The sequence below is a fragment of the Neocloeon triangulifer genome, unplaced genomic scaffold, assembly GCF_031216515.1.
Source record: "Neocloeon triangulifer isolate White Clay Creek 2 clone unplaced genomic scaffold, ASM3121651v1 ptg000008l, whole genome shotgun sequence".
NCBI lineage: Eukaryota > Metazoa > Arthropoda > Insecta > Ephemeroptera > Baetidae > Neocloeon > Neocloeon triangulifer.
In genome coordinates, this window is record NW_026775550.1 from 5490364 (window position 1) to 5514474 (window position 24111).

General features: G+C 36.6%; 1 protein-coding gene and 1 long non-coding RNA gene across 6 annotated transcripts in view; one reads left to right on the top strand and one right to left on the bottom strand.

The window, feature by feature from the left end:
- Nucleotides 1–23963, bottom strand: part of LOC132195020 (uncharacterized) — a 41804-nt gene extending 17841 nt beyond the window's left edge. Inside the window, exons 1-4 of one of the 2 annotated variants that reach the window (XR_009441599.1) lie at nucleotides 23755–23963; nucleotides 23294–23370; nucleotides 19543–19669; nucleotides 19216–19477 (exon numbers count right to left, since the gene is read on the bottom strand). This is a non-coding gene — a long non-coding RNA (uncharacterized LOC132195020). Of the gene's footprint in view, nucleotides 1–19215; nucleotides 19478–19542; nucleotides 19670–23293; nucleotides 23371–23754 lie in introns of those variants that run through there. The other variant, XR_009441598.1, reaches the window with a different exon arrangement.
- LOC132195012 (pancreatic triacylglycerol lipase-like) lies at nucleotides 490–23201 on the top strand. 4 transcript variants are annotated; one of them, XM_059616695.1, is made up of 12 exons: nucleotides 490–647; nucleotides 4669–4765; nucleotides 9837–10049; nucleotides 10328–10482; nucleotides 18311–18430; nucleotides 19243–19498; nucleotides 19557–19673; nucleotides 20438–20682; nucleotides 20740–20878; nucleotides 21024–21150; nucleotides 21208–21417; nucleotides 22414–23200. In XM_059616695.1, the coding sequence occupies exons 3-12, from the start codon at nucleotides 9866–9868 to the stop codon at nucleotides 22523–22525; spliced, it is 1665 nt and encodes a 554-aa protein (XP_059472678.1). In that variant the 5' UTR covers nucleotides 490–647; nucleotides 4669–4765; nucleotides 9837–9865; the 3' UTR covers nucleotides 22526–23200. The 4 variants fall into 4 exon arrangements, 3 of the variants coding, with proteins under 3 accessions (XP_059472678.1, XP_059472679.1, XP_059472677.1); XM_059616696.1 differs by lacking the exon at nucleotides 4669–4765 and having other exon boundaries at nucleotides 495–647; nucleotides 22414–23201; XM_059616694.1 differs by lacking the exons at nucleotides 490–647; nucleotides 4669–4765 and adding an exon at nucleotides 6209–6446 and having other exon boundaries at nucleotides 22414–23201.
- Nucleotides 23964–24111: the final 148 nt, after the last annotated feature.

The following is a 24111-nucleotide window of genomic DNA, read 5'->3' on the forward strand; positions in this document are numbered from 1 at the left end:
GTGAATGAACAGAATTATTATTTGGCCTCATGAATTTTTTTTAATTGAACTGGAATTGACATTTGGTGGACTTAATTTTATAAATAATAATATCTGTTTCTTTTTTCAGTAAAAAAATAGAGAATAGCCCAAGAGAATTACATACAAAGAAAATAATAATGCCCTAGCTGCCATTATCCTCTATGGAGAGTATGAAATCAGGATAAAAGGTGATTTAAGCAGCAGGGTTATTACTAATAATAATTTTAATTTATAATCATTTATTATAAATAAAAATGCCGACTTTCTGATAAGGTCCTTGTCCCTGTACAAAGAATTTAGTCAGTAATTAGATGATTAATTTTTTTAATAATTATAATTTTTTTTTCTTTATTCAATGAAATTACTCTAAGAGGCAAAAGTAACAACGTGCGGTGCAGGCAGGTGAGGAGAAGGGATTTAGGCCATTGTGCTGGCAGTGTGTTTATATTTTATGAGAGCTGCTCTTTTTCCTCCATGTCTCAGTTGACTCTGAATGGTGAAAGTGTTCAGTAGTGCTATAAAAGTTCTAGGTATAAGTGTGTACTCTCGCGTGTGATTTACATAAGGGACGGCTAATGCGATAAATTAAACTTGCACTGAACTAGGAACAAATTTCGCATAAAAAGGTAGGAATTTAATTTGTATTTGAATAAAATATTGTATTTTACTTAAGAGGTACGATAGTAAAAATATTAATAAGATGGTTTTAATGGTAAATAAAAAAAGAAATCAAATTTTAATTTGCAAATAAAATATAAATAGATATTTCTCACCGAGTCTAAAGTGACAATTATCAAAAAGGTGACTCACATAGTTTATTATTCTCTCACAAGTCAAAAAAATTTATCTTGTCAGATTATAAATTTGAAAAATTGAAACCGGGTGAACCTCGTTGCAAAGAAAAAATGAAAAAATAAAGGACAAGCGACCCCAAAGGCGACCTGCGGTCTGCTGGTACTTTAAAACCTCGGGTTTCTTGTGTCCGACTAAAACTAAGTGGGAGGAATTTAAAAATAAAATAGGGAGAATTTAATTTAATAAACAAAAAATTGCAGAAATTAATTAAGCAAAATAGTCAGTCAACAGCTTCATACTGCGATTTTGGCAGAAATTTCCAGGGCAATGAACCCAAAGATTTTTCTGGCAAAATCACAGCAATCTGCCGCACTACTGGTTAGGACAGCTGTTTCGGCCAATCCAGGTCTCATCAGCTAACCTGAGTGCCAGTCCTCTCCTTTTCGTTTATTAAATTAAATTCTCCCTATTTTATTTTTTAAATTCCTCCCACTTAGTTTTAGTCGGACACAAGAAACCCTAGGCTTTAAAGTACCAGAAGACCGCAGATCGCCTTTGGGGTCAGTTGTCCTTTATTTTTTCATTTTTTCTTTGCAACGAGGTTTGCCCGGTTTCAATTTTTCATGAAATCCACCTCGAGTGTTACCATTCAATATAAATTTGAAACAATTTTTTATTCTTCAATTAGCAACAAATTTCAAACTGACGACGTCCTAGAATATAATTTACTTAACAAATTTTTTGCCCTTGTCATTCGCAAAAATTTCACAAGGAAGAGCATCCCCAGTTGCCATTATCCACATTTTATCAAATTTTTTATCCAGAAATCATAATTGCTAGATATTCATGCAAATGTATTTTTGGCCTCTCTAAATGTCTCAGAGCTCGCGGCAATATTTTGTTAAGTGAATTTTTCCTTGCCACAGTCACAGCACATGGGTTTAGTTGAACTAGCTGTGATGTAGCAACACATTTTTGAATTAGCAGCAGTAAAACAGCTCGCCAAGCAGAAAATAATTATCTACCAACAACTTGAGCTAGTAAGCTGTGCGGTTTTCAGGCGTTGAAATCGCGGCCTGAAGTGAGCGGAAACGTTTGCACCTGTTACCTGTTTCAAAATTTAAATGTTCCAGAAAATATGTTAACATGTTAACGTGCATAATTAAAGTTTCATTTGTAACCAAATTATTTACAATTATTATCATTGTTTTTGTTCTCCACAAATCACGTTGATTCTATTTAGAATTTAGGAATTAAGGTAAAAACAAAATGCTTGAAAAAACTTGCAAATGTGGAATGCAGCAAAATAATCGCTAAAATGCGAGGCGTCAATTGTAAATCCATACAGAAATGGGCCGCAAAGGCAACTTAAAGATGGCGACAATTTTCGTGGGATTTTTTTACATTGATCGAATCAAGAAAATGGCCCATGATACAACTTTTTGTCACCCGGGGTGCGATTATAGCAATAACAGAACAATGCCCAGGCGGAAACCATCTTGGATTTTAAAAATACTTGTTAATTAAGGCATGGTTCTGGTTGGTTTTTTGAGATATTTTCAAAAATGAAGGAGGCCATTTTTAAGGTCACATGGGTGTGCATGACCATCTCGATAGGCCTGTTCAGTCGGAATTAAGGTGTTTGCTAGATTATTACTTTTGTTATTTTTCCATTGCTCAAAAAATTAAAAAATATAATAATAATAATAATAATAATGGGGGATATTCACCAGCATATCCCATAAGAAAGTTAGCATGTGAATATCCCCCAATAATTTTTCAACAAAAAAGTTTTTAGAAATTTTTTTGAATTTTTTTTTTTAGAATTTTTTTCCTATAAACAGATGATGTATTTGGGCAGAGAATGCCCAGTGATACATTAGTAACATGATTTGAAAGTAAATGGCAGGCATGTAAAAAATGTATTGTTTATCCCTGTAAAATATGCAATAAAATTTTGTCAACTTTTTTTTAAATAGTCGAGGATATAAGAGACCCTCCCTGAAATTAAAAAAAAAAAAAAATTGAGCCGTATCTCGCCCAAAAATTTTAAATTCAGCTCTAGTGTAACGTTATGGGAAATTTCTTAAAGCGGTAACTGCTGTATTGTAGATGAGCATTCACCGCTCTGCACCGCTCCAAGTTAGTGCGGCTACAGACCTACAGTTCTTTGCGTGTATACTTCAAAAAATCCTGAACTTTAGGCAATTTTTTTTTATTGGGAGCACCATTTTTAAATTTTTTTCTAGGAACGGCTCAAAAAAATAAATTTTTTGAAAAATTCAGGGAAGGTCACTTATATCCTCGACTATTTTTATTATTTGTTTGACGCTCAAGGAGATGATCATGGAAATGAACGAATCGGGCTTTTCCTGGTTGAAAAAATTGTTTCCATTTTTATTATTGTTTTTTATTTGTCCACCGACTCAGACAAAAATTATATTGCCTACTTTACAGGGGGCAAACAAATAAATTTTTAACATTTATTGAAAAAAATTGAAAAAAGAAAAAACAGGCGACTTGTATTTGGCTTGCACGTGTTATGTCCATCGCCTTGCACATTTTAGCGTCTAGCGTCATTCCATTATGCACGTAACACGCGTCCACAGTCCACAATATACAAATCACCTTTCAATTTAAGGGCATCCTGGGCCTTTTCAAATATTTTGTAAAATTTGCACTCATCAGCACATCTTTGTTTTTACCACACCACGCAAATCGTCAACGAAAATATTTAAAAGCTTTGGACCAAAAGCACACTTGAATTACTCCCGGGGTCACCGGACAGGCCAATTTGGCGCCACCGAAAATGACATTATGGGAGCGGTCAGTGATAAAACTCTCAAACTATAGGAGAGAAATTTTCTCTCTATTCCACCTTAATTTGACATGTGGCACGGCACTGCTTTTATAACCTGGAGGAGACCTTTGCAGTTTCCAGCCACTACACAGCAACCAACCTCGCGCGAGCAAAAGACATTGTCACCTCTTGATGGTGTATAGCCTTCCGGCTACCTTAAAACTCACAACAAAACATAACAGACACAAAGAGTTAGAAAATTTACGGAGTACAAATAAGCCAGACACTTTAAGAATCACTTAACTGAAAATTGCAACTCCTCTGATTTTTTTCCAATTTGGCTGACTTAGTTAGCCTTCAGCTTGTTGACTTGGAGTCTGCGCAACCCTTCCCCTAAATGTGGCCATAAATGTAAAAATGAATTTGTTCGCAAAGGATATACAAAAAGCAGCATGTATAATTATTCGTATTTTTGCTGTACACAATTGAACAGACATGTGCTTAATAAAAATTTGTAGAATACTACGGCATATGTTGAGACAGATTTGTTTGTAAGGCCAAGCTCACTAAATTGCGTAAATGAAAGTCCGGAGATAATGATTGCCAGAATATACAACAAATTACCTAACGTACTGAAAGAAATATCTGACTATGGCAACTTTGTTAAAAGTGTCAAATATGTAATGCTGAAACATCAATTTTATGATATCAACGAAAATTGGAGATGTAATATTAAGCTCTTAGAATTAACAGAGTGAGCTGAGCTACAGCGGTTTTCGGGGGGTGGTTTTCCCCTGTAGTAAACGAGGAGGGGTAGTTAAATGCTTGCCCACCCCCGCCAAATATCAATGGCGTGCGAGCTCCCTCAATCACTGAATGTTACATTTGAAAATTTGGATGTAGAATAATGCTATTTTATTGACTTATTGTAAAGACAAATTGGAGATGTACTAATGTCTAATGCAATAAATTTTGATCTAATCTAATCTAATGTTTTCCTGTATTTAAGCATCCGAACTATTTTGATTTATCCTAAAAACCTTTTTTTGCAGACCAAAATCTTTTGCTGACATTTGATCTAAGAGTCGGGGACCTATTTTAAAAACTGAAGCAAAGGCCCTATTCTGGCAAAAAGCTCCCCATTCTCCGGTATGTATACCATTTTAAAAATAACAAGAAATTTAATGCAATTTTTTTTAGTTATTTTCTATCGATCGGTACATTGCATCGCATTTAAAAAGTATCAACGCACAAAAATAAACCTTGCAGTCTTTCAAGGCGGGTATGGCATGTCATTATACGATTAGATGACGCGCGCGGTACTTAATTTTTAAGTCATATTGGGATTTTAATTGGATTGTAGAAATTAAACTTTATTTACAACCCCAAAAACCCTGTCCTTCATTTTTATTTTTCGTGCCACAATTCATCAATTCACTCGGAAAGTGTGTGCGCGCTCATTTGATAAAAGTGCATGCCGAGTGTGTCTGCGCCAGCAAGCAGAGCGCGAGGTTCGAATTATCGAGTGAGTTTTCATCGATAGTGAAATTATTCCGAAATCGAATTATTTATATTATGTAAATGCTATAACACATCCTATCCTTTTCCTATCTACACAAACAATATTGAATTAAATTTCTGCAATATTGATTAAAATACCAGAATAAATGAATAAACTTTATATTTTTTCTCATAAAAATTACATTTGAACTTTTTCATTAAATATTTTATATTTCAAGTGCATTCTTTTAATTTAGATTTGAGCCTTCCAAGTGAAAATTAGGAATTAGTTAATTTTATTCTGTCTTAAGGTAATAACAAGGAGAGAAATCAATCCGAACCTGCGGTAATTAGGATCTGATATATATATATATAGCCCCGCGAATAGAGTCCCCCCAGTATCGTTATAAATTTCAATTATTGTCTTTTGGGTCGTCGCCACTCATTGAAAATGTGGCGTACATTCGTTGAGCGCGAGGGTAAATCACTCAAATTTTCATCCTTGAATATATAGCTGCCGGTCAAACTGTAACTGTTATAGCTTTCTTTTCTGAAAATCGTGATTGTACTGCTGATCAAGTGATCAGCATTCTAAATTCCAATAGTTTTCCCAACGACAATAAGATTAATTAACATAATTACCAACCATATCCCTTGGAAACACGCTCTTCAAAAATTAATTTTTCAATCATATTTCAATAAAATGAAATTCTATATATTTTTGTTCTTTTCGTTAAGTTATATGTTGCATCCCCAATTGGAACGTCAAAACCAAATATCATTTTATGATTGCAATAATCTGAAACATTTTATTTATGCTTTATTCTACATTTAATGAGAATTACGTCGCACAAAAATTTACAGCCGCATAGAAAAAATTGTGAATATTTTAAAATAAAATTGAGCAAAAAAATGTTAAACAATATTTTTGTTCAAACAAATAGTTCATTACTAAAAGTTATACCACTTCAAAATCTATAAAATTTTGAACTCTGCTGTCTGCGGTTGGAGATTTTTAATGCGTCATATACTGAATAAAAATTGCGGATGTGACGCGCTATTTCCTTTCGACTCCAGCGCCGGAGCATTTTTAACACTGTGTGCAAAATGCTTGCACATGTCCGACGTCTCGTTATTGTCGTTCTTCTTTTCAAATTTAACTCTGGAGCACCAACAGAGGAAAAGTTTGAAGATGATTTTAAGGCAGATATTTTAGACTTTTCAAACAGTCCTCACAGCGAGAATAAATACGATTTTGAAAATGCTTATTGGCGTGAGGATTTCAACGAATTTGCGCTCATGGGAGATCTACCAGATTATTCCGGACTTGGTAAATTAAATCACTTGTAGAACCCTTCATAAGATGCATTAAAATGAAGGTATTGTTGATATTGAATCTACACTCTGGGTAGATTTTATGAAAAATTGAAATCGGGCGAACTTCGTTGCAAAGAAAAATGAAAAATAATAGCAAATATAAGGCTATATCAGTTATTATTATTAGTTTTATTTTAGACTTTGGACAAGAGCGGTATTGGCCTGGTCCACACCTGTTTGTTTGGCGCGGCCTCTTTTCAAGAAATTCGATGTTTTGCCATAGAGGCTTGCAAATTTGTGCGTTAATGCCTCTGTATTTTGTAAAAACGAGAGATCGATGTGCACGCTTATGAGACGCGTGAGAAGTTTGAGTTGTATATGCCGGTTTCAGACGTGTGCTATTTCTAGGCAAAATCCACTCCTATGCTTGTCACGTCACGCTTGTATAATAGTTTGCCTGTGTGAATTGGAATAGATTGGAGTAAAAATTTCCTCAATTTGTGGGCTTGTTAAAGAAATTTGTAAGTTCTCACAGATTCAGATTCAGATTCAGATAATATTTATTCCGTATAGATCAACATATGTACAGAAATAATCTTTGGAATAGGTCACTGTAATACAGCTATATCTCAATATAACTATAATACAGCTTACTAAATTTAAAATACATTTAAAATACAGTTCACACAATTTTACACAAAAAATATTCATGCACGTCATAGAACATTTTGTCGTAGAATATTAATTCCAATTCCTTCTTAAACACTTGATAACTATCAATGTTTTTGATTCTATCGGGAAGATGATTGAAAATTCTAGGGATCATGATGTGAGGGGACTGCGCAGTCAGCAACAGTCTGTTTGGTTTGACAAATAAGTCTTGCTCCGCTATAGGTTTATTTCGAGTACTGCGATTCTGGTGCACCTTGCTTTCAGAATTTTTGAGGAACAATTCAGGATACTTTTTGTAAAATTTAACACATTCAAAGGCGTACACAGAGAAAGCTGGCAGGATCTGAAATTCTTCAAAAAGTGGTCGGCAAGACTCGACAGGTGTCAATGCCTTCCAGTATCTTTTACCTGCCATCGCACGGATAACTCTCTTTTGAGCAATGAAAACCTTTTCCAACATAGGCGACCCACCCCAAATTACAATTGAGTATAGTAAGTGACTTTGAACATGGGCGAAATATACATCTCTTAGCAATTTAGTTTGAATGCGCTGCCTTAATTTAACAAAAAGGTACGTGGTACTTCTCAGTTTCGCTACAACCTGATCGCATTGGGTGCTCCAGTTCATTGTATCAGAGAGCATTACACCAAGTATTTTTGCTTGATTTACCACTTCAATTTCAGCGTCGTTAATTCTGATTACAGGCGGTTCCAATTTACTAGTTTGAGCAGTATGCATTTGCAGCACCTGAGTTTTCTTTTCGTTCAATCTTAAGCGGTTATTACTGGCAAAATCTATCATTTTGTCATTAGCCACAGCAGTTTTTTCGTTCAAGGCTTTGTAGTTTCCAGCCTTTACAATAAAAGATGAATCATCTGCGAACAAGATAAGAGCGGCGACAATGATTTTTAAGGGCATATCATTACCGTAGGAGGAATAGCCAAAAGGGCCCAATACTGTTCCTTGTGGTACGCCAATCGAAACATTTTCCATTGTTGACTCAAATAATTTTTGCTCGCCATTTTCACCCACACCAAAAAGTTGAACAAGTTGTTTTCTATCAGTAAGAAAGGACTTTAACCAAAGGAGGGATACATCATCAATTCCAAATTTTTTCAGTTTTGCAAGCAGTATTTCGGGAACGACACACCCAAAGGCATTAGAAAAGTCATACAGAATCACATTGATTTTTTCTCTATTTTCCAACGAATCGTAGATTTCGGACACTAACTTAAAAAGTGCAGTCACTGTGCTCCTGCCTTTTCGAAAACCGTGCTGCTCGTCCGCAAGGAGATTGTTTTCAGCGAAATAGCTTTCAATTCTATTTAGGAAACATTTCTCAAATACTTTTGCTACAGAAGATGTTAAGGCTATTGGGCGATAACTACTAGCATCGGATTTCTCACCCTTCTTTTTGTACAATGGCTTGATTACAGTTAATTTTAGCACTTCCGGGAATTTACCAGTGCGAAACGACTCATTCACCATAAATGCCACAGGGAACACTATATAACCAGAAATCTTTTTCAACGTATCCATAGATAATCCATCCCAGCTAGATGATTTCTTTGACGGGAATAACTTCAAAATTTTTTCTATTTCAAATGGGGTAACGTCAGGCTGAGCAGTAAATTTTATTCCATTTGAAACAATACTCTCAGTACAGAGTTCAATTTCATCACTACTAAGATTTACCTGAGGTTCAACAAATTTTTTATTTAAAAAGTTGCAAATTTTCTGTAAATCCTTTTCCATTTCACCATCAATTTCAATTTGCTTAATATCATTTTCGTGTTTATCTTGGTTCAAGTTGCAAGTTTCGTTAATAATTTTCCAGGCCATACCAGTCTTATTAGAGGCTTTTAACATTTTCTGGTCATTGTGAGTTCGGACTGCATCATTTATGAGAAAGCCAACGTACTTTTGTTTACTTTTATATTTGAATTTAAGACTTCTTAATCTGTCACAGTTAGGATCATTCCTTTTCAGTGTAGATATTTGGGCACCCAAGAGCCTTAATTCTTCCTTTTGCTTACGAAGAAACTCAGAATCGGCATTATTTTTCCTATTTACTCTAATTAATATTTTCTCCTTTGGGAAACTCATTTCAAAGTACATAGTAAGCTACAAGTTCTATACTGAAGAGGAATGTGTAAATTGCAAAATTGCTTGTAAATACGTTAATATATTTTTCCCTGCTTTTCATTTTTATTTGAAAAAATTGTAAACTGGTGGGTCGTACGGGAGATATTATTCCATTTATTTATTTATTCTCCATTCACTGTTAACATTTTACATAAAAAAATTACACTCTACAAAAAAAGCGGAATCATGCATCGACTTATAAAATTAAAGTACAAAAAGCAATATATAGCTATGATAATAATAATACATCGAATTTGGCAAAAAGTGGACGCGCCAAGCAAACTGGAGTAACCCATGCCAGTATCGCTCACCGACCATTGCTCGAATCGACCGTTATTGAGCAAAGAATACCAACTCCCTTGAGTCTCCCTTGCCTGCTCAGAGCATTCCCGAATCACCAATCCATAATTCATAACAGAATAAGTATAAAGCGTATTAATACACCAGAAAGTGTCGTTGCAATGTACAGGCGGAAATTTGTTTGATGATGCTCATGGATATTCGCCGTCCCAGCCAGCTGATTTTTTTTTTTGCTATTTCTAATTTTACTGCTTGCCAATTTATCTCCAGTTCCGTATTTTTAAGGTGTGTGGTGGTCTACTGGTGATGGCAGCATGGCACCCCGACCTGCTGCACAACTACAATCCTCCCCGCTGGCCCAGCTGAGCCGCATAGCACTCGTGGCCTCGGTTCTGGGACACGTGGTCCAGGGAGGTATCCTCGACTACCTGAATGTCCGCACTGGCAGACAGGCCACGGTGGCCACCGAACTTGGCGAGGGCATTCCTTGGGTACCAAGTAAGAAATTTAAAAATAAAAAAGTAAAAGACAACGAACTAAATCAAAATCAGTGATTTGCTCGTAAATATTGATTTAAAATTTAAAAAAAAAATTTCCACGATAATTATTGGCATACATGAGCAGAGCGTACTTTGCGCTCTGCATTTCTGCGCTCAACGCAAGCGCCTTGGCCGCTGAGCGCTCAAAAATTCAGTTAAAAATTGTATATATTTTGCAACATTTTACTTACATTCAATTTGTTTATATTTTTTTTTTACCTTCTTTAATTCTTACAGGTGACAATGAAACACGGTGCTACGACGAGCTGGGTTGCATGACCCTGGGCAAGGGTTGGTACCACTTAATTTATAGGCCATTTAATGTGTTCCCGCTCTCAAGAGAAATGATCAACACACGTTTCATACTGCACACGCAAAGGAATCCTACCGAGGTAAGCAAATTTTGTGTTTAAATAGGGATATACAAAATAAGTTATAAAACAAATCAAAGTGTGCTTACTTAATTAATTTCAAACTTCTTATCATTTAGAAATTCAGAGGGTATTAGACAGGCGATCGATTTAGCAAAGTAGAGAGTATACCAATAAGTGCAAGAGTGTTTTTATGCCAAAAGATACAAATCGGTTTCCAATTGTAGTAAATTTAGTTCAACCTTACAGTTTCCAATTGCAGGATGGTAATACTTATTGAATGATTCGTCTAGTAACTAATGAGTTGAATTTTGGAGGGGGGGGGGTTAATTAATTTTTATTGCTAAGCACGAGTGGAAGTCTTTTGAATTATTTGAGCACGCGAGTGCAAAATTTTCAAAATCTTAGTGCGAACACCGAACACACTGTTGCCCTACGAGCGGGAGCGCAAACTTGATGAGAGCGCATTGCATTATCAATTCGATTCAATTCATATTATTTTTCCCCGAACAAGTCAGATTTGCAAAATATTCTTTGCAAAAGTTTGGAAAATCATTTGATGCACACGATTATTATTTTATTTTTCCACATTGCTATAAAATCATTGTTTACTTTCAATTTTTGAGCAATATTTTATTTAAAAATAAAATGATATTTATCCTATCATGCGTACGCAGCTAGCCGAATATTGTACTCTTTTGTAATCTGGCTCTACACATATGAAAGATGTTTTTTAAGCGCAGAAGCGAGTAATCAGAGCAATACTGGTGTCCAATATTGGCGAAGTAATGCGGCACTTGACTCATGTAGACCACTATTTGTGAAATTTGGAGTTCTTACAGTCTATTCATTATATATTTTGAAGTGCGTTAAGTTTGTGCGTAAATTTCCTGAAAAGTTTAAAATGAATCGTGATGTTCCAGGTGTTGTAGTGCGAACTACGCGTGCTACCAGCTATGTAGAAACAGATTTATTTGTAAGGCCAAGCTCACTAAATTGCGTAAATGAAAATCCGGAGATAATGATTGCCAGAATATACAACAAATTACCTAATGTACTGAAAGAAATATCTGACTATGGCAACTTTTTGTTAAAAGTGTCAAATATGTAATGCCGAAATATCAATTTTATGATATGAACGAATATTGGAGATGTAATTTTAAGCTCTTAGAATTAACACAGTGAACTGAGCTACAGGGTTTTCGGGGGTGGTTTTCCCCTGTAGTAAACGAGGAGGGGTAGTAAAGGAGGAGAGTTGGAGTTGAGCAGCCGCAGCGAGTGGACGTGCCGGCACACCGCTCGCGCGGCAGAAAAAAGTAGCGAACGTTTCGCTGCTTTCCTGCAATTTTGGTGCACAATTTGGACATTGTCTCGTGACTGCCTGAATAGTGTGACTTCTGTGGCCCGATATTTTTGGAAGCAATCAAGATTTTCTAAAGGTCAGTGAAGATGGACGCCAAGAAATGTATCAGGTCTGCCTCGCAGGGACTGGCTGTTTCTCAAGAGAGCGAGCTCGCCCAGCTTCTTGCAACACAGGGTGAAGTCAGAGATTTATTGAACGAAATTCTCAAATTTTTGAAACTGAGTGACACGTCCGACGCTTCGGTGCAAAAATTATCTGCTGCAATCGAACACAGCGTCAGCAAATTTGCGCGACCCAGTTCAGCGGCAGGTGCAAGCGGATGCGTGCCAGTCAAAACAAACAGCGTCAACAAAAATGCAGCGACTCAAAAGACGAAGCGAAACATCGTGAAAATGAATGACAACAAGGAGAACGGCAAACAACTGCGCGCGGTAGCGAAAAACGGTGAGCAGCCGAAATCTGCTGACCATCTCGGACACACAGCTCCTGCGGCTGAGAGAAAAGATTGGACCGATGAAGACAGGGCCATGCTTAGGGACTTCAGAAGAATAATTCGGCAGAGGAGATCTCCTGAGTACCAAGGCAAGGTTAAGTTTGAGTATAAATGTATGGACATCGCTGAAGCGGAAGAGGATGTTGTCGCCCACCTAGTCGGAGCTAACCTGAAAAATACCAAGGGTGCGGCGAAGGCCTTGATTGACAAGTTTGGCGCCATCAACGCGCCGGGCTCAAATATTCGCATCGGCAGTATCGTCATGCAAAGCATAGAGGGGGATCGAGCGATTTGGCACGTTGCATCCAAAGAGAGAACAGGTGACAAGAAGCACAAAAACCCGGGAAGGTTTTACAGAAATGAGGTGGCTGCTCTTACTGCTTTGCATGACAAAATGAGGGAACAAAAACTTCAGAAAATTGCCATAACTAAATTGGGAGCTGGATTGGATGGCATTCCATGGAAATTCACAAAACAAAAGCTGAGAGAGATCTTCGCAGATGATGACGTTACTCTGGTAGTGCACTACCTTCCTCGGAGGGAAGAGTTGCAGCGCGCCCCTTCATCTCCGACAAACAGGACCTGGAGAACTGCTGGGTCGTGGACGCACAAGTCGAAGAGCTTTGTCGTAGGTAAAGCAACAAAGAAGCAAAGGACACTGCCCGTTTCGGATATGCTTGAGAGCGGCTCTTCGTCTAATGCAACACTGGGAGGTGACGAGGAAACGCTGCTCGATCGCCTAAACGTCACTTTGAGTAGTATGAGATCGGAAATACAGCAGACCCGACAGAGCATCGAGGAGCCGGCTACTGAGCGTTGTTCGTCACCAGGAATCTCGACATTCGTCCCTGAGGATAATAAGCAAATAAACTCACAAACATGTTCTTTTGTTTCAGCTGCGCTGCCGTGCCACTTAATCAGCAGCGATCAACATGTGGCAAGGCCCGCAGCTTTCCCCGGGCAAGGCAGTGCCCCATCAGAATCTGCCAAAGTCACAGCAGGAACAGGTGGACAAGCTAGGTGCACACCGGAGACCTGTAAAAAAGCTGGGGTGCCCTCCCGTGCGCCTAGCCCCACCTCATCGCCAGCTAATAAAGGTGATAAAAATTTAAATCAGACTACCAATCCTGATGAGGTACGCACTTGCAGTCTGGAGCCCAATAAGCTACCTGGTGGGGCTGTGTCACAGACGAGAGGGACTGGATGGAGGGACGCTCATGACCGTAAACTGACTGCATTCTTTGCTAACCTCGAGCGTGAAAGCGCATTGCTTCGGGAAGGCTCTGTCGGTGGGGGTAGCCTACCCCCGCTGCCCCTACCTGTTTTATCTCAAAATCCCCCCCGACAACCTTCCACTGTTATGGTGAGTGGAACTGAGAGAAGTCTTGCAAAGGAGGTCCTAATTTCTTCTTCGCCCGAGCACCCAGTCTTAATTGCGGCCCCAGAGGCACCAGAAACAGTCGACCTGACAAGTTTCATGAATGACCAGATGGCCGGAGTGAGACGCAGCATCGATGCGTTGACTGAACAATTACGTGAGTCACATCCTGAGGGCAGGAAACGTTCACTGCAGAAAGTAGCTGCTACTCGCACCAGTACGCTGCGCGCTTCAACCAAACCGTCTCCGAAGATTGCAGCACCATCGCCTTCCAAGTCCGTAACGATTAATTACAGAAAGAGCTCAAAAAACGCAATCAGCAAGTCTCTCCACAAGGTCGCGTAAAAAAGAATGGTCAAAGTAAAGTTGAAAATTTGAAAATCGCTCTTTTAAATATCCAAGGCGTTAAATCTGCAGAAAAATTAGCGAATTTCGAAAATTACATAACTAATTTGCGCGAAAAGCCCTCAATCATTGTAATAAATGAGCATTGGCTCTGTTCTAAGGAAGTCAAACATTTTAGCATAACTAATTATAAAACTGTTACTTTCTTTGGCCGTAAGATAAGAGAAAGAGGGGGAGTGCTAATTTTAGTCAAAAAAGGCCTCAAATTTAATTGCAAGAAACTATTTCCAACTTCTATTGAATTTAGATTCGAAACTTGTGGAGTTGAATTGAAGGTTGCAAATCGAATTATTACGCTTTTGACGGTGTACCGACCGAGTAATCCTGAAAACAGAGATATTGAGTTCTTCATTGAAAATTTGGAAAATCTTATTGAGAAGTTTATAAGTCCAGAGAAAGAGATGTTACTAGTTGGTGATTTGAATGTTGATCTTAACTCAGACAATGCTGATAAAATGAAATTACTGAACTTAATGGATGGCTATGAAATGTCACTGGTAAATGGAATCGAAGCTACCCGGGTTACAAACACATCAGCAACTTTGATTGATCATGTATTTAGTTCCTTAAAGTGCTCGCATACTTCTTTTGTCAGTGATGTATTTTTTAGCGACCATAGAATGGTGTCTGTTAATTTTCAAATTCCAATTGAACTCGATAGAGATTATTACAAAATTATCAGGAGATTCTCTGACAGTAACTGGACTGAATTTTTCCACCTCTTAAGTACAGAAAGTTGGACCGAAGTTTATGAAAGTGATGATATTGATGATATGTGCTGTAAATTCATGGATAAGCTTACTATGTACTTTGAAATGAGTTTCCCAAAGGAGAAAATATTAATTAGAGTAAATAGGAAAAATAATGCCGATTCTGAGTTTCTTCGTAAGCAAAAGGAAGAATTAAGGCTCTTGGGTGCCCAAATATCTACACTGAAAAGGAATGATCCTAACTGTGACAGATTAAGAAGTCTTAAATTCAAATATAAAAGTAAACAAAAGTACGTTGGCTTTCTCATAAATGATGCAGTCCGAACTCACAATGACCAGAAAATGTTAAAAGCCTCTAATAAGACTGGTATGGCCTGGAAAATTATTAACGAAACTTGCAACTTGAACCAAGATAAACACGAAAATGATATTAAGCAAATTGAAATTGATGGTGAAATGGAAAAGGATTTACAGAAAATTTGCAACTTTTTAAATAAAAAATTTGTTGAACCTCAGGTAAATCTTAGTAGTGATGAAATTGAACTCTGTACTGAGAGTATTGTTTCAAATGGAATAAAATTTACTGCTCAGCCTGACGTTACCCCATTTGAAATAGAAAAAATTTTGAAGTTATTCCCGTCAAAGAAATCATCTAGCTGGGATGGATTATCTATGGATACGTTGAAAAAGATTTCTGGTTATATAGTGTTCCCTGTGGCATTTATGGTGAATGAGTCGTTTCGCACTGGTAAATTCCCGGAAGTGCTAAAATTAACTGTAATCAAGCCATTGTACAAAAAGAAGGGTGAGAAATCCGATGCTAGTAGTTATCGCCCAATAGCCTTAACATCTTCTGTAGCAAAAGTATTTGAGAAATGTTTCCTAAATAGAATTGAAAGCTATTTCGCTGAAAACAATCTCCTTGCGGACGAGCAGCACGGTTTTCGAAAAGGCAGGAGCACAGTGACTGCACTTTTTAAGTTAGTGTCCGAAATCTACGATTCGTTGGAAAATAGAGAAAAAATCAATGTGATTCTGTATGACTTTTCTAATGCCTTTGGGTGTGTCGTTCCCGAAATACTGCTTGCAAAACTGAAAAAATTTGGAATTGATGATGTATCCCTCCTTTGGTTAAAGTCCTTTCTTACTGATAGAAAACAACTTGTTCAACTTTTTGGTGTGGGTGAAAATGGCGAGCAAAAATTATTTGAGTCAACAATGGAAAATGTTTCGATTGGCGTACCACAAGGAACAGTATTGGGCCCTTTTGGCTATTCCTCCTACGGTAATGATATGCCCTTAAAAATCATTGTCGCCGCTCTTATCTTGTTCGCAGATGATTCATCTTTTATTGTAAAGGCTGGAAACTACAAAGCCTTGAACGAAAAAACTGCTGTGGCTAATGACAAAATGATAGATTTTGCCAGTAATAACCGCTTAAGATTGAACGAAAAGAAAACTCAGGTGCTGCAAATGCATACTGCTCAAACTAGTAAATTGGAACCGCCTGTAATCAGAATTAACGACGCTGAAATTGAAGTGGTAAATCAAGCAAAAATACTTGGTGTAATGCTCTCTGATACAATGAACTGGAGCACCCAATGCGATCAGGTTGTAGCGAAACTGAGAAGTACCACGTACCTTTTTGTTAAATTAAGGCAGCGCATTCAAACTAAATTGCTAAGAGATGTATATTTCGCCCATGTTCAAAGTCACTTACTATACTCAATTGTAATTTGGGGTGGGTCGCCTATGTTGGAAAAGGTTTTCATTGCTCAAAAGAGAGTTATCCGTGCGATGGCAGGTAAAAGATACTGGAAGGCATTGACACCTGTCGAGTCTTGCCGACCACTTTTTGAAGAATTTCAGATCCTGCCAGCTTTCTCTGTGTACGCCTTTGAATGTGTTAAATTTTACAAAAAGTATCCTGAATTGTTCCTCAAAAATTCTGAAAGCAAGGTGCACCAGAATCGCAGTACTCGAAATAAACCTATAGCGGAGCAAGACTTATTTGTCAAACCAAACAGACTGTTGCTGACTGCGCAGTCCCCTCACATCATGATCCCTAGAATTTTCAATCATCTTCCCGATAGAATCAAAAACATTGATAGTTATCAAGTGTTTAAGAAGGAATTGGAATTAATATTCTACGACAAAATGTTCTATGACGTGCATGAATATTTTTTGTGTAAAATTGTGTGAACTGTATTTTAAATGTATTTTAAATTTAGTAAGCTGTATTATAGTTATATTGAGATATAGCTGTATTACAGTGACCTATTCCAAAGATTATTTCTGTACATATGTTGATCTATACGGAATAAATATTATCTGAATCTGAATCTGAATCTGAGTTAAATGCTTGCCCACCCCCGCCAAATATCAATGGCGTGCGAGCTCCCTCAATCACTGAATGTTACATTTGAAAATTTGGATGTAGAATAATGCTATTTTATTGACTTGTTGTAAAGACAAATTGGATATGTACTATACGTATATGTACATATATATATTATGTACATGAAAATGACGAGGAACTTGTGAAGGAAGTGAAAACTTTGTACTTCAACACCAATTCTATGACTTAAACGAATTTTATCGTTTGAATAATGCTGTGTATCTTGACTTATTTTAAAAAGTGTTATTGCTACTGCATATTAATGCTTAACAAAATAAAGAATATTTGAAATTGAAATGTCTAATGCAATAAATTTTGATCTAATCTAATCTAATGATTCATTAAATTCTCGTGATCGTAATTTGTGCGGGCTGAGCTTTCTGATCAGTTTAACAAGCAAGTCTTGCTCTGCTATAGGAAACATATTTCAATTGCTTCATTCAATAATTAGGAATATTCTCTTAACGACACTTAAGAGATCACACAAAAAATTAGCTGCGTCTCGCTGGTTCCTTCTGCGCCCGAATCACACGCTGACGAGACTTTTGCTTTGGCCTGCGCTACTAAAAAAATCAAATCAACAAACGATTTTGCTTGAAAGTTTGTAGGTTTCAAAGCAATAAAAAGCTATTGAGACAAAATGGTCAAAAGTCCTATTTTCACAGATGACAACGCGTTTCGTTTAAGTTTCCCTCTTTCTTTCAAGTCTGCTGCGGTCGAGTGGTAATAACAAATCACGATTTTATATGCACCTATTTTGCGCGCGCGGCATTAGAAAGCTCTTTCGGCATCAAAAGCCTGGGCTAAGTCTCGTCTCGAACTACACACGACCTGCCTGTTAATAGCTATAATAGAGCGCAAAGAGCAGTCATCCGAAAGTTCAAAAGATCTCATCATGGAGTTTTTATTTTGCTATATTATTGACTTGTTGTAAAGACAAATTGGTGATGTATTATATATGTCTAATGCAATAAATTTTTATCTAATCTAATCTAATCAAGTTCTAGGTCACATGCTTTTATAATAAAAAGTGCATTTTTTTTAAATTTCATTAAGATTTCTGAATTGCACATAATGAATTTTTTTCCATTCTTGCTTGCAGGGCCAGGTTCTCAGTGCCCAAAATGATAAAACTATCAGAAAGTCAGAATATGACGTGAAAAAGCCAACAAAGATAATCATCCACGGGTTCATTGATACTACTCTCAGCAATTGGGTCAAGGTAAGAGTCTTTTTCGTCCGTGTCCAACTAATCCTTCACTTAAGCATTAATTGTATGAAGAAGTGTCTTTATCTGCTTGTTTCCATTAAGTTCGATTCTTTTAAAGCAATACGTCGGAGAATAATATATCTGTAATATCACAACACGATCTACAGTAAAAGTGATGCAATAATTATAATAAATATAAATCATTTGCTAAGAATGAAACTAATTTATTTTACTACTTTCATATATCTCGCATCCATTAATATTGCAAATCATAATTTTATTTATGCCATTTTGGCGTAATTCTGTCTCTATTTAAAAAGGATTTTTTTTTAAATTATGATTCAAACATTTATTGTTACAAGAGATGTTTCAAATCTTTTTGGAAATTAATCTCTTTTAATACTGGTTAATTGCAATTATTGCGTCGAATTTTTTATTAAAATATAATGGCGTTTTTTTGATAATGTTTATTACCTTGTGGCCCAACTGGGCGTAGTTTTATGTTTAAGAGACTTGATTGTTCGCAAGAAGTACTTTCTTAAATTCAATTCAATTGTTCTCTCTCATCAAAGTCACACAGAAAAATGAAATTGCTTCGCATTTTTTTCCATTTTTTAATTTGTGAAGAACTAAAAGTTTTACCAATAATTATAATGAATTTTCATTGAATAAGATTATTCAGATTATTTTATCATGAGTATGAAAAGCTATAGCCAAAGAAAATTGTATTTTTTTTTTTTTAGCTTTTTTGAAGAGAATATGAATGTGTCATTGATTCTAGAATTAATAACTGCTATAAGTGCAATTAATGTATTATTTATTAGGAGATGCGCCGAGAGTTGTTGAAAAGGGGTGACTGGAACATAATCACAGTGGACTGGGCAGGCGGATCATTGCCTTTGTACACACAGGCCACGGCCAACACAAGACTGGTTGGCCTCGAACTGGCATACTTTATCAACCATCTCATCAGCCACTTTGGCCTTGACCCTGCAGACGTGCACATGATTGGTCACAGCTTGGGAGCTCACACAGCGGGTTACGCGGGTGAGAGGGTGCCTGGAATAGGCCGCATTACAGGTCAGTTCAATAAGAACTGAAAATCGAAAAAAGTTTTTGAATACTTGTTATACATCAGGCCTTGATCCAGCCGAGCCCTATTTCCAAGGAATGCCATACTATGTGAGACTGGACCCCACCGACGCCAACTTTGTGGACGTTATACACACCGACGGGAAGTCAATATTCCTCCTAGGTAAGTGAAAATTAGCAAAAAATTTGTATCATATAATAATCACTTGAATTTGAAGATAATCGTTAAGTTATGTTACCATGAAAATTTAAAAATATCCGTGAAAAATACTCTCAAAGATTTAACATTTTTTCTTTAAATTGAAATATTTACTATGAATGAAATTAATAGTCATATTTTTTTTTAATTAAATCCAAAATTACACTTTTAAATGATAACTTTTATTTGCTTTGATTTACATCTTGCGAAGTTGTTGAAAATGACTTATTTTAAGAAGGTGTTTATTTTCTGTAACATAAAATAACCTTTAAAGCTGCTTAAAACTTTAAATATTACTTTGATATCACTTAACAAAATAAACAAGCCTAAAATATATGTATAAATAAACGTGAATTTTGTTAACCAATTTTTGATCTTCCAACCATCAAAAGAATAAGCGATAGCTATCGCAAAGAGAAATTATTTTTAAATTGAAACACATAATTAACCCAACCCCCAATAATAGTTCAACTCTGATAGTCTTCTGTTGCTTGTGCTTGTTGCATAAAGCTTAATTTGGTCCATGCATACATTTTATACCGAACAGAGGAGTTTCTTGATGACGCACTTGTAAATTTCTGTAAATATGTTTGACTCTTTCTCCTATCTTCCTTTGACCCAATTGTAAATGGTCTGAGTGCACCATTTGTAATATCACACCATAAGACAATGATATAATAATAATAATAATTCCATAGAAGATATTCTCAATTTATCAATTTTGCTAGGCTACGGAATGAGCCAACCTTGCGGTCACGTTGATTTCTACCCAAACAATGGCAAAGAGCAACCAGGGTGTGACATAGCTGAAAACCCAATCCCTCTGACCCTGATAAAGGAGGGCCTCGAAGAGGCTTCAAGGGTGCTTGTGGCGTGCAACCACGTCAGGGCCATTAAGTACTTCATCGACTCCATCAACTCCAAGTGCCAGTACATGGCGCACCAGTGCGATTCTTTCGACCACTACATGCAGGTATATAGATTTAAATGTTGCTTCAGGATTAATTTTAACTCCAGGCCCTTATAACAGGGACGATGTTATGCGTGCAAGGAAAACTCCACGCAGTGCATGGTGATGGGCCTGCAGGCTGAGGATTATTCGTTGAGTCTACCAAAGTCCACTGGCATGAAGCTGTACACCACCACTGGCAAAGAGTACCCCTTCTGTAGTAAGTATAATCAAAATTTATCTACACGTACTGCGCTGAGATGGGTAAAAAAGAGACTAAATTTCTTGTTTTTGTACGAGATGTACATTTTTCTTGCGAATGTATGTAATTCTTAATAAATGGAGAATAAATTGACTTCCTGAAGGAAAACATTATCGGGTGACCGTGGAACTAGCAAGACCTCCAAGGGCAGAAGACTGGGTGCAAGGTTTCATGAAGATTTCTCTGCACAGTGACGATGCCATGGCAAGGAACATAGATTTGACTCCCACGTAAGCTGCATTTATATGAAAAAATGGACAAACATTTTAAACAGAAGTTTATTTCAGGGGCTATGTCAAACTGCAGCATGGTCACTCACGGACATTTGTAGTCTCCCACCCTGCAGAGCTAGGGCCAATAAAGAAGATTGATTTCTACTGGGAGTACGACATGGACGTGTTGCAGCCACGATCTCTCTGCTTTTTCTGGTGCAACGACCATTTGTACGTGTCCAGGATACAAGTGATGGAAATGGACGTGCCTCAAGACGCAAGAGGGTATTTATTTAACTTAAATCCTGCTGATGCATTTATAATACATATGAAATTTCTATTATTAGCTTATTTTATTATTCCACTCTTTGACATTACGATTGCTTCTCATTAGAAAAACAGTCTTGTTTAAAACCAGTTGAAAACTTTTAAGTGAATTCCAATAATAACAGGGTAGACAGAAAATATTTTCACCGGTGTCCATAAACCTCACGATAAAACCCCAATCTTGCAAGTACAGAAATAATCCATATAAAAAAGAGATTAACATAATTTTCAAAATCTGAAAACCAAAATATCCGTATGAAGGAAGTATGGAGCTTGCGGCAGCCCTGTATAAAAATGAGGGCTATCCCTCATAAAATTAATATAAAATGATTTCACATATCTCTATAATTACTATTATTGCAAAAGAGGGGAAAGCCTGGTCAGTACCGCACGCACCCTGATAGTGGGGTGGGATCCTTAATTTTGATCGTTCAACTCTTAAATATGAATGCTGCGCGGGTGTTTAGACTTTTAAGTGTGGAAGTGTGCCTTATCCGAACGTGGCCATCCTGTGAAGGTGTTCCGATCAGACCCGCGGGGGCCCATCCGGGGCCCTTCGAAATGCGGAGAAAACGGAACTTTTGCCCATAACTCGGTGGGGGTCGGTCCCGGCGAAATTCTTTTTGGAAGTGAAAGTTATATTAAAAAACCATGTCTGGAAATGCCTTTAAAGTATTTTTTTCCCAAGAATTTGTACTAAACTTCTGTGGGCATAGATTAGGAGGTATGGTGTGATGTTATTTATATATAAGCAAGTGGAAAATGAAATACACAAATGGAACAAGAATTAGACCCTTTTGGCCCAGACTATTCACCCAACATATGTCTATAATATATATTCATTTCGAATAGTGGGCCTTAGGATATTTTCATTTTTCTTTTATTATTAAAAATATCTAGTTTTTGCGTTAAGTATATCAAAATAGTAATTGGATTTTTATTTAATTTCTGCAGTAAACGTGACGATTCGGAGGATACAAATGTGGTTGAACTTTGCAGCCTTGGAAGCAGGAGTTACACAGACATTGCATCAAGAACAGCAGCCACCTTTTACAACAACTGCTAGGCTTGCTTTTCATTTCCAAATTAGCATATTAATTCCTACAGCTGATTATAGTGAGATAATTTTTTTTAATATTGTCAGAGCTGAAGAAAATATGCTGATGAAATAGTTACAAAACACTTTGTTAAGCTCGACCCAATATTTTTGAACTAGTCTTTCTTATTTTATTTTGCTTATGTGTTATATTGTTTTTTATACTTAAGGAAATGAAAGTCCAGCTTTGTATGGAACAGGAAGTACTTAATATTTTTACAACTTTATGCTACAAAATTTTTGAAGAGGCACATTATGCATTTTTGATACATAGATGTTTTTACGTTTCTTACTTATTTCTTGCTTAATTATTTTTGGGTGTGGCTTCCCGTTCACATTATAGTATTCATAAACAAATCATAAAAATCCTCACTTAAAATTTGGCTGATATTTGTTTTTTTCCATTTTACTGCGTATATAGGGTTTTGATTGTGTACGGCGGAATAGGGATGCGATTCTTTAAATACGAGATATTTTTTGTGATGAACTTTATACAAATAATGTGCGATTAATATTTACTTAAGTTAAATACTGCATATTTTTTATATTTTCTATTGTTACAAATGCTGCACTATTTATAATTAAGTCTCAATAAAGCCTGTGCTATTTGTCCTATTTAAATAACGGAATGTGTTTATTTTTATTATATTTTGAATATTTCCATCAATTAAGACCATACACGCGTGTAGAGAAAGCGAGTTAAAAAAAGGGTAGAAGATGACAAAACGATATACTCACCATTTTACCCTTCTTCTGGACTGCAAATTATTTCCGTGGTGTAGATTATTTGGAGCCCAATAAGCAGCATACCAACTCTGCTAGAAAAAAAGGCAAATTGATTATAGGTTGACATAATATAATATAAAGCTCTACAATATGTACATATTATTGCGAAAAATGATTGAAACAAATTTAAATAAAACAACAAAATGCATTAATAATTGTACGACATTATAGAATGTGGCGTGTAAACTAATTTTTTTTTCAGTGTTTGCTTATCAATTATCCCAATTATCTCTTCCAAATGTCTTTTGCCATACTTGACCAAAAAAAAGAGACCGCATGGATGGTGTGTGTGAGCGTGTGTCACACAATCACAACAATGAAACATACGTCGAGCAAGAAAGAAAAAAAATCACGAAGAAGAGCTCATCTCTGAATTGTAGGGAAAAAAAATACACAATATTCTAGGTAACCACCTTATGGCTTTTATCTATGTGTGCGTGTGTTTATACCACAGCTACTTCAGTCTGTGGTGTATGCTGAGATGCTGCATGCTATGATGCTGCATAATAAGTAAGTCATATAAGCTATGCACTCAAAGCACTTAGTACTTGAGAGTCTTGTTGTACTGTGTCTCTTTTAGGAGAGTTTACAGGTTTAAAGGTCTTTTCTCTCCCCTCCCAGTCCCAGCTTACACTCACAGCGTTGAATAATAGTCCAACTCTTTAGTCTGTTCTGTTAAAAACTGCCAAAACTGCCTCTCTGACACAGCTCTCTGAGCTCGAAGTAAAATTCACTATGTAACTCTCTGTGCTGCCCACTGACGGCACTGA

What these genes read in the sequence shown, in the direction of transcription:
- LOC132195012 (XM_059616694.1), top strand. Translation starts at nt 6,224, where the DNA reads ATGCTTGCACATGTCCGACGTCTCGTTATTGTCGTTCTTCTTTTCAAA. An exon ending in CTCTCAGCAATTGGGTCAAG is followed by an intron (nt 18,431 to 19,242) that starts GTAAGAGTCTTT and finishes ATTATTTATTAG; the next exon opens with GAGATGCGCCGAGAGTTGTT. An exon ending in GAAGTCAATATTCCTCCTAG is followed by an intron (nt 19,674 to 20,437) that starts GTAAGTGAAAAT and finishes CAATTTTGCTAG; the next exon opens with GCTACGGAATGAGCCAACCT.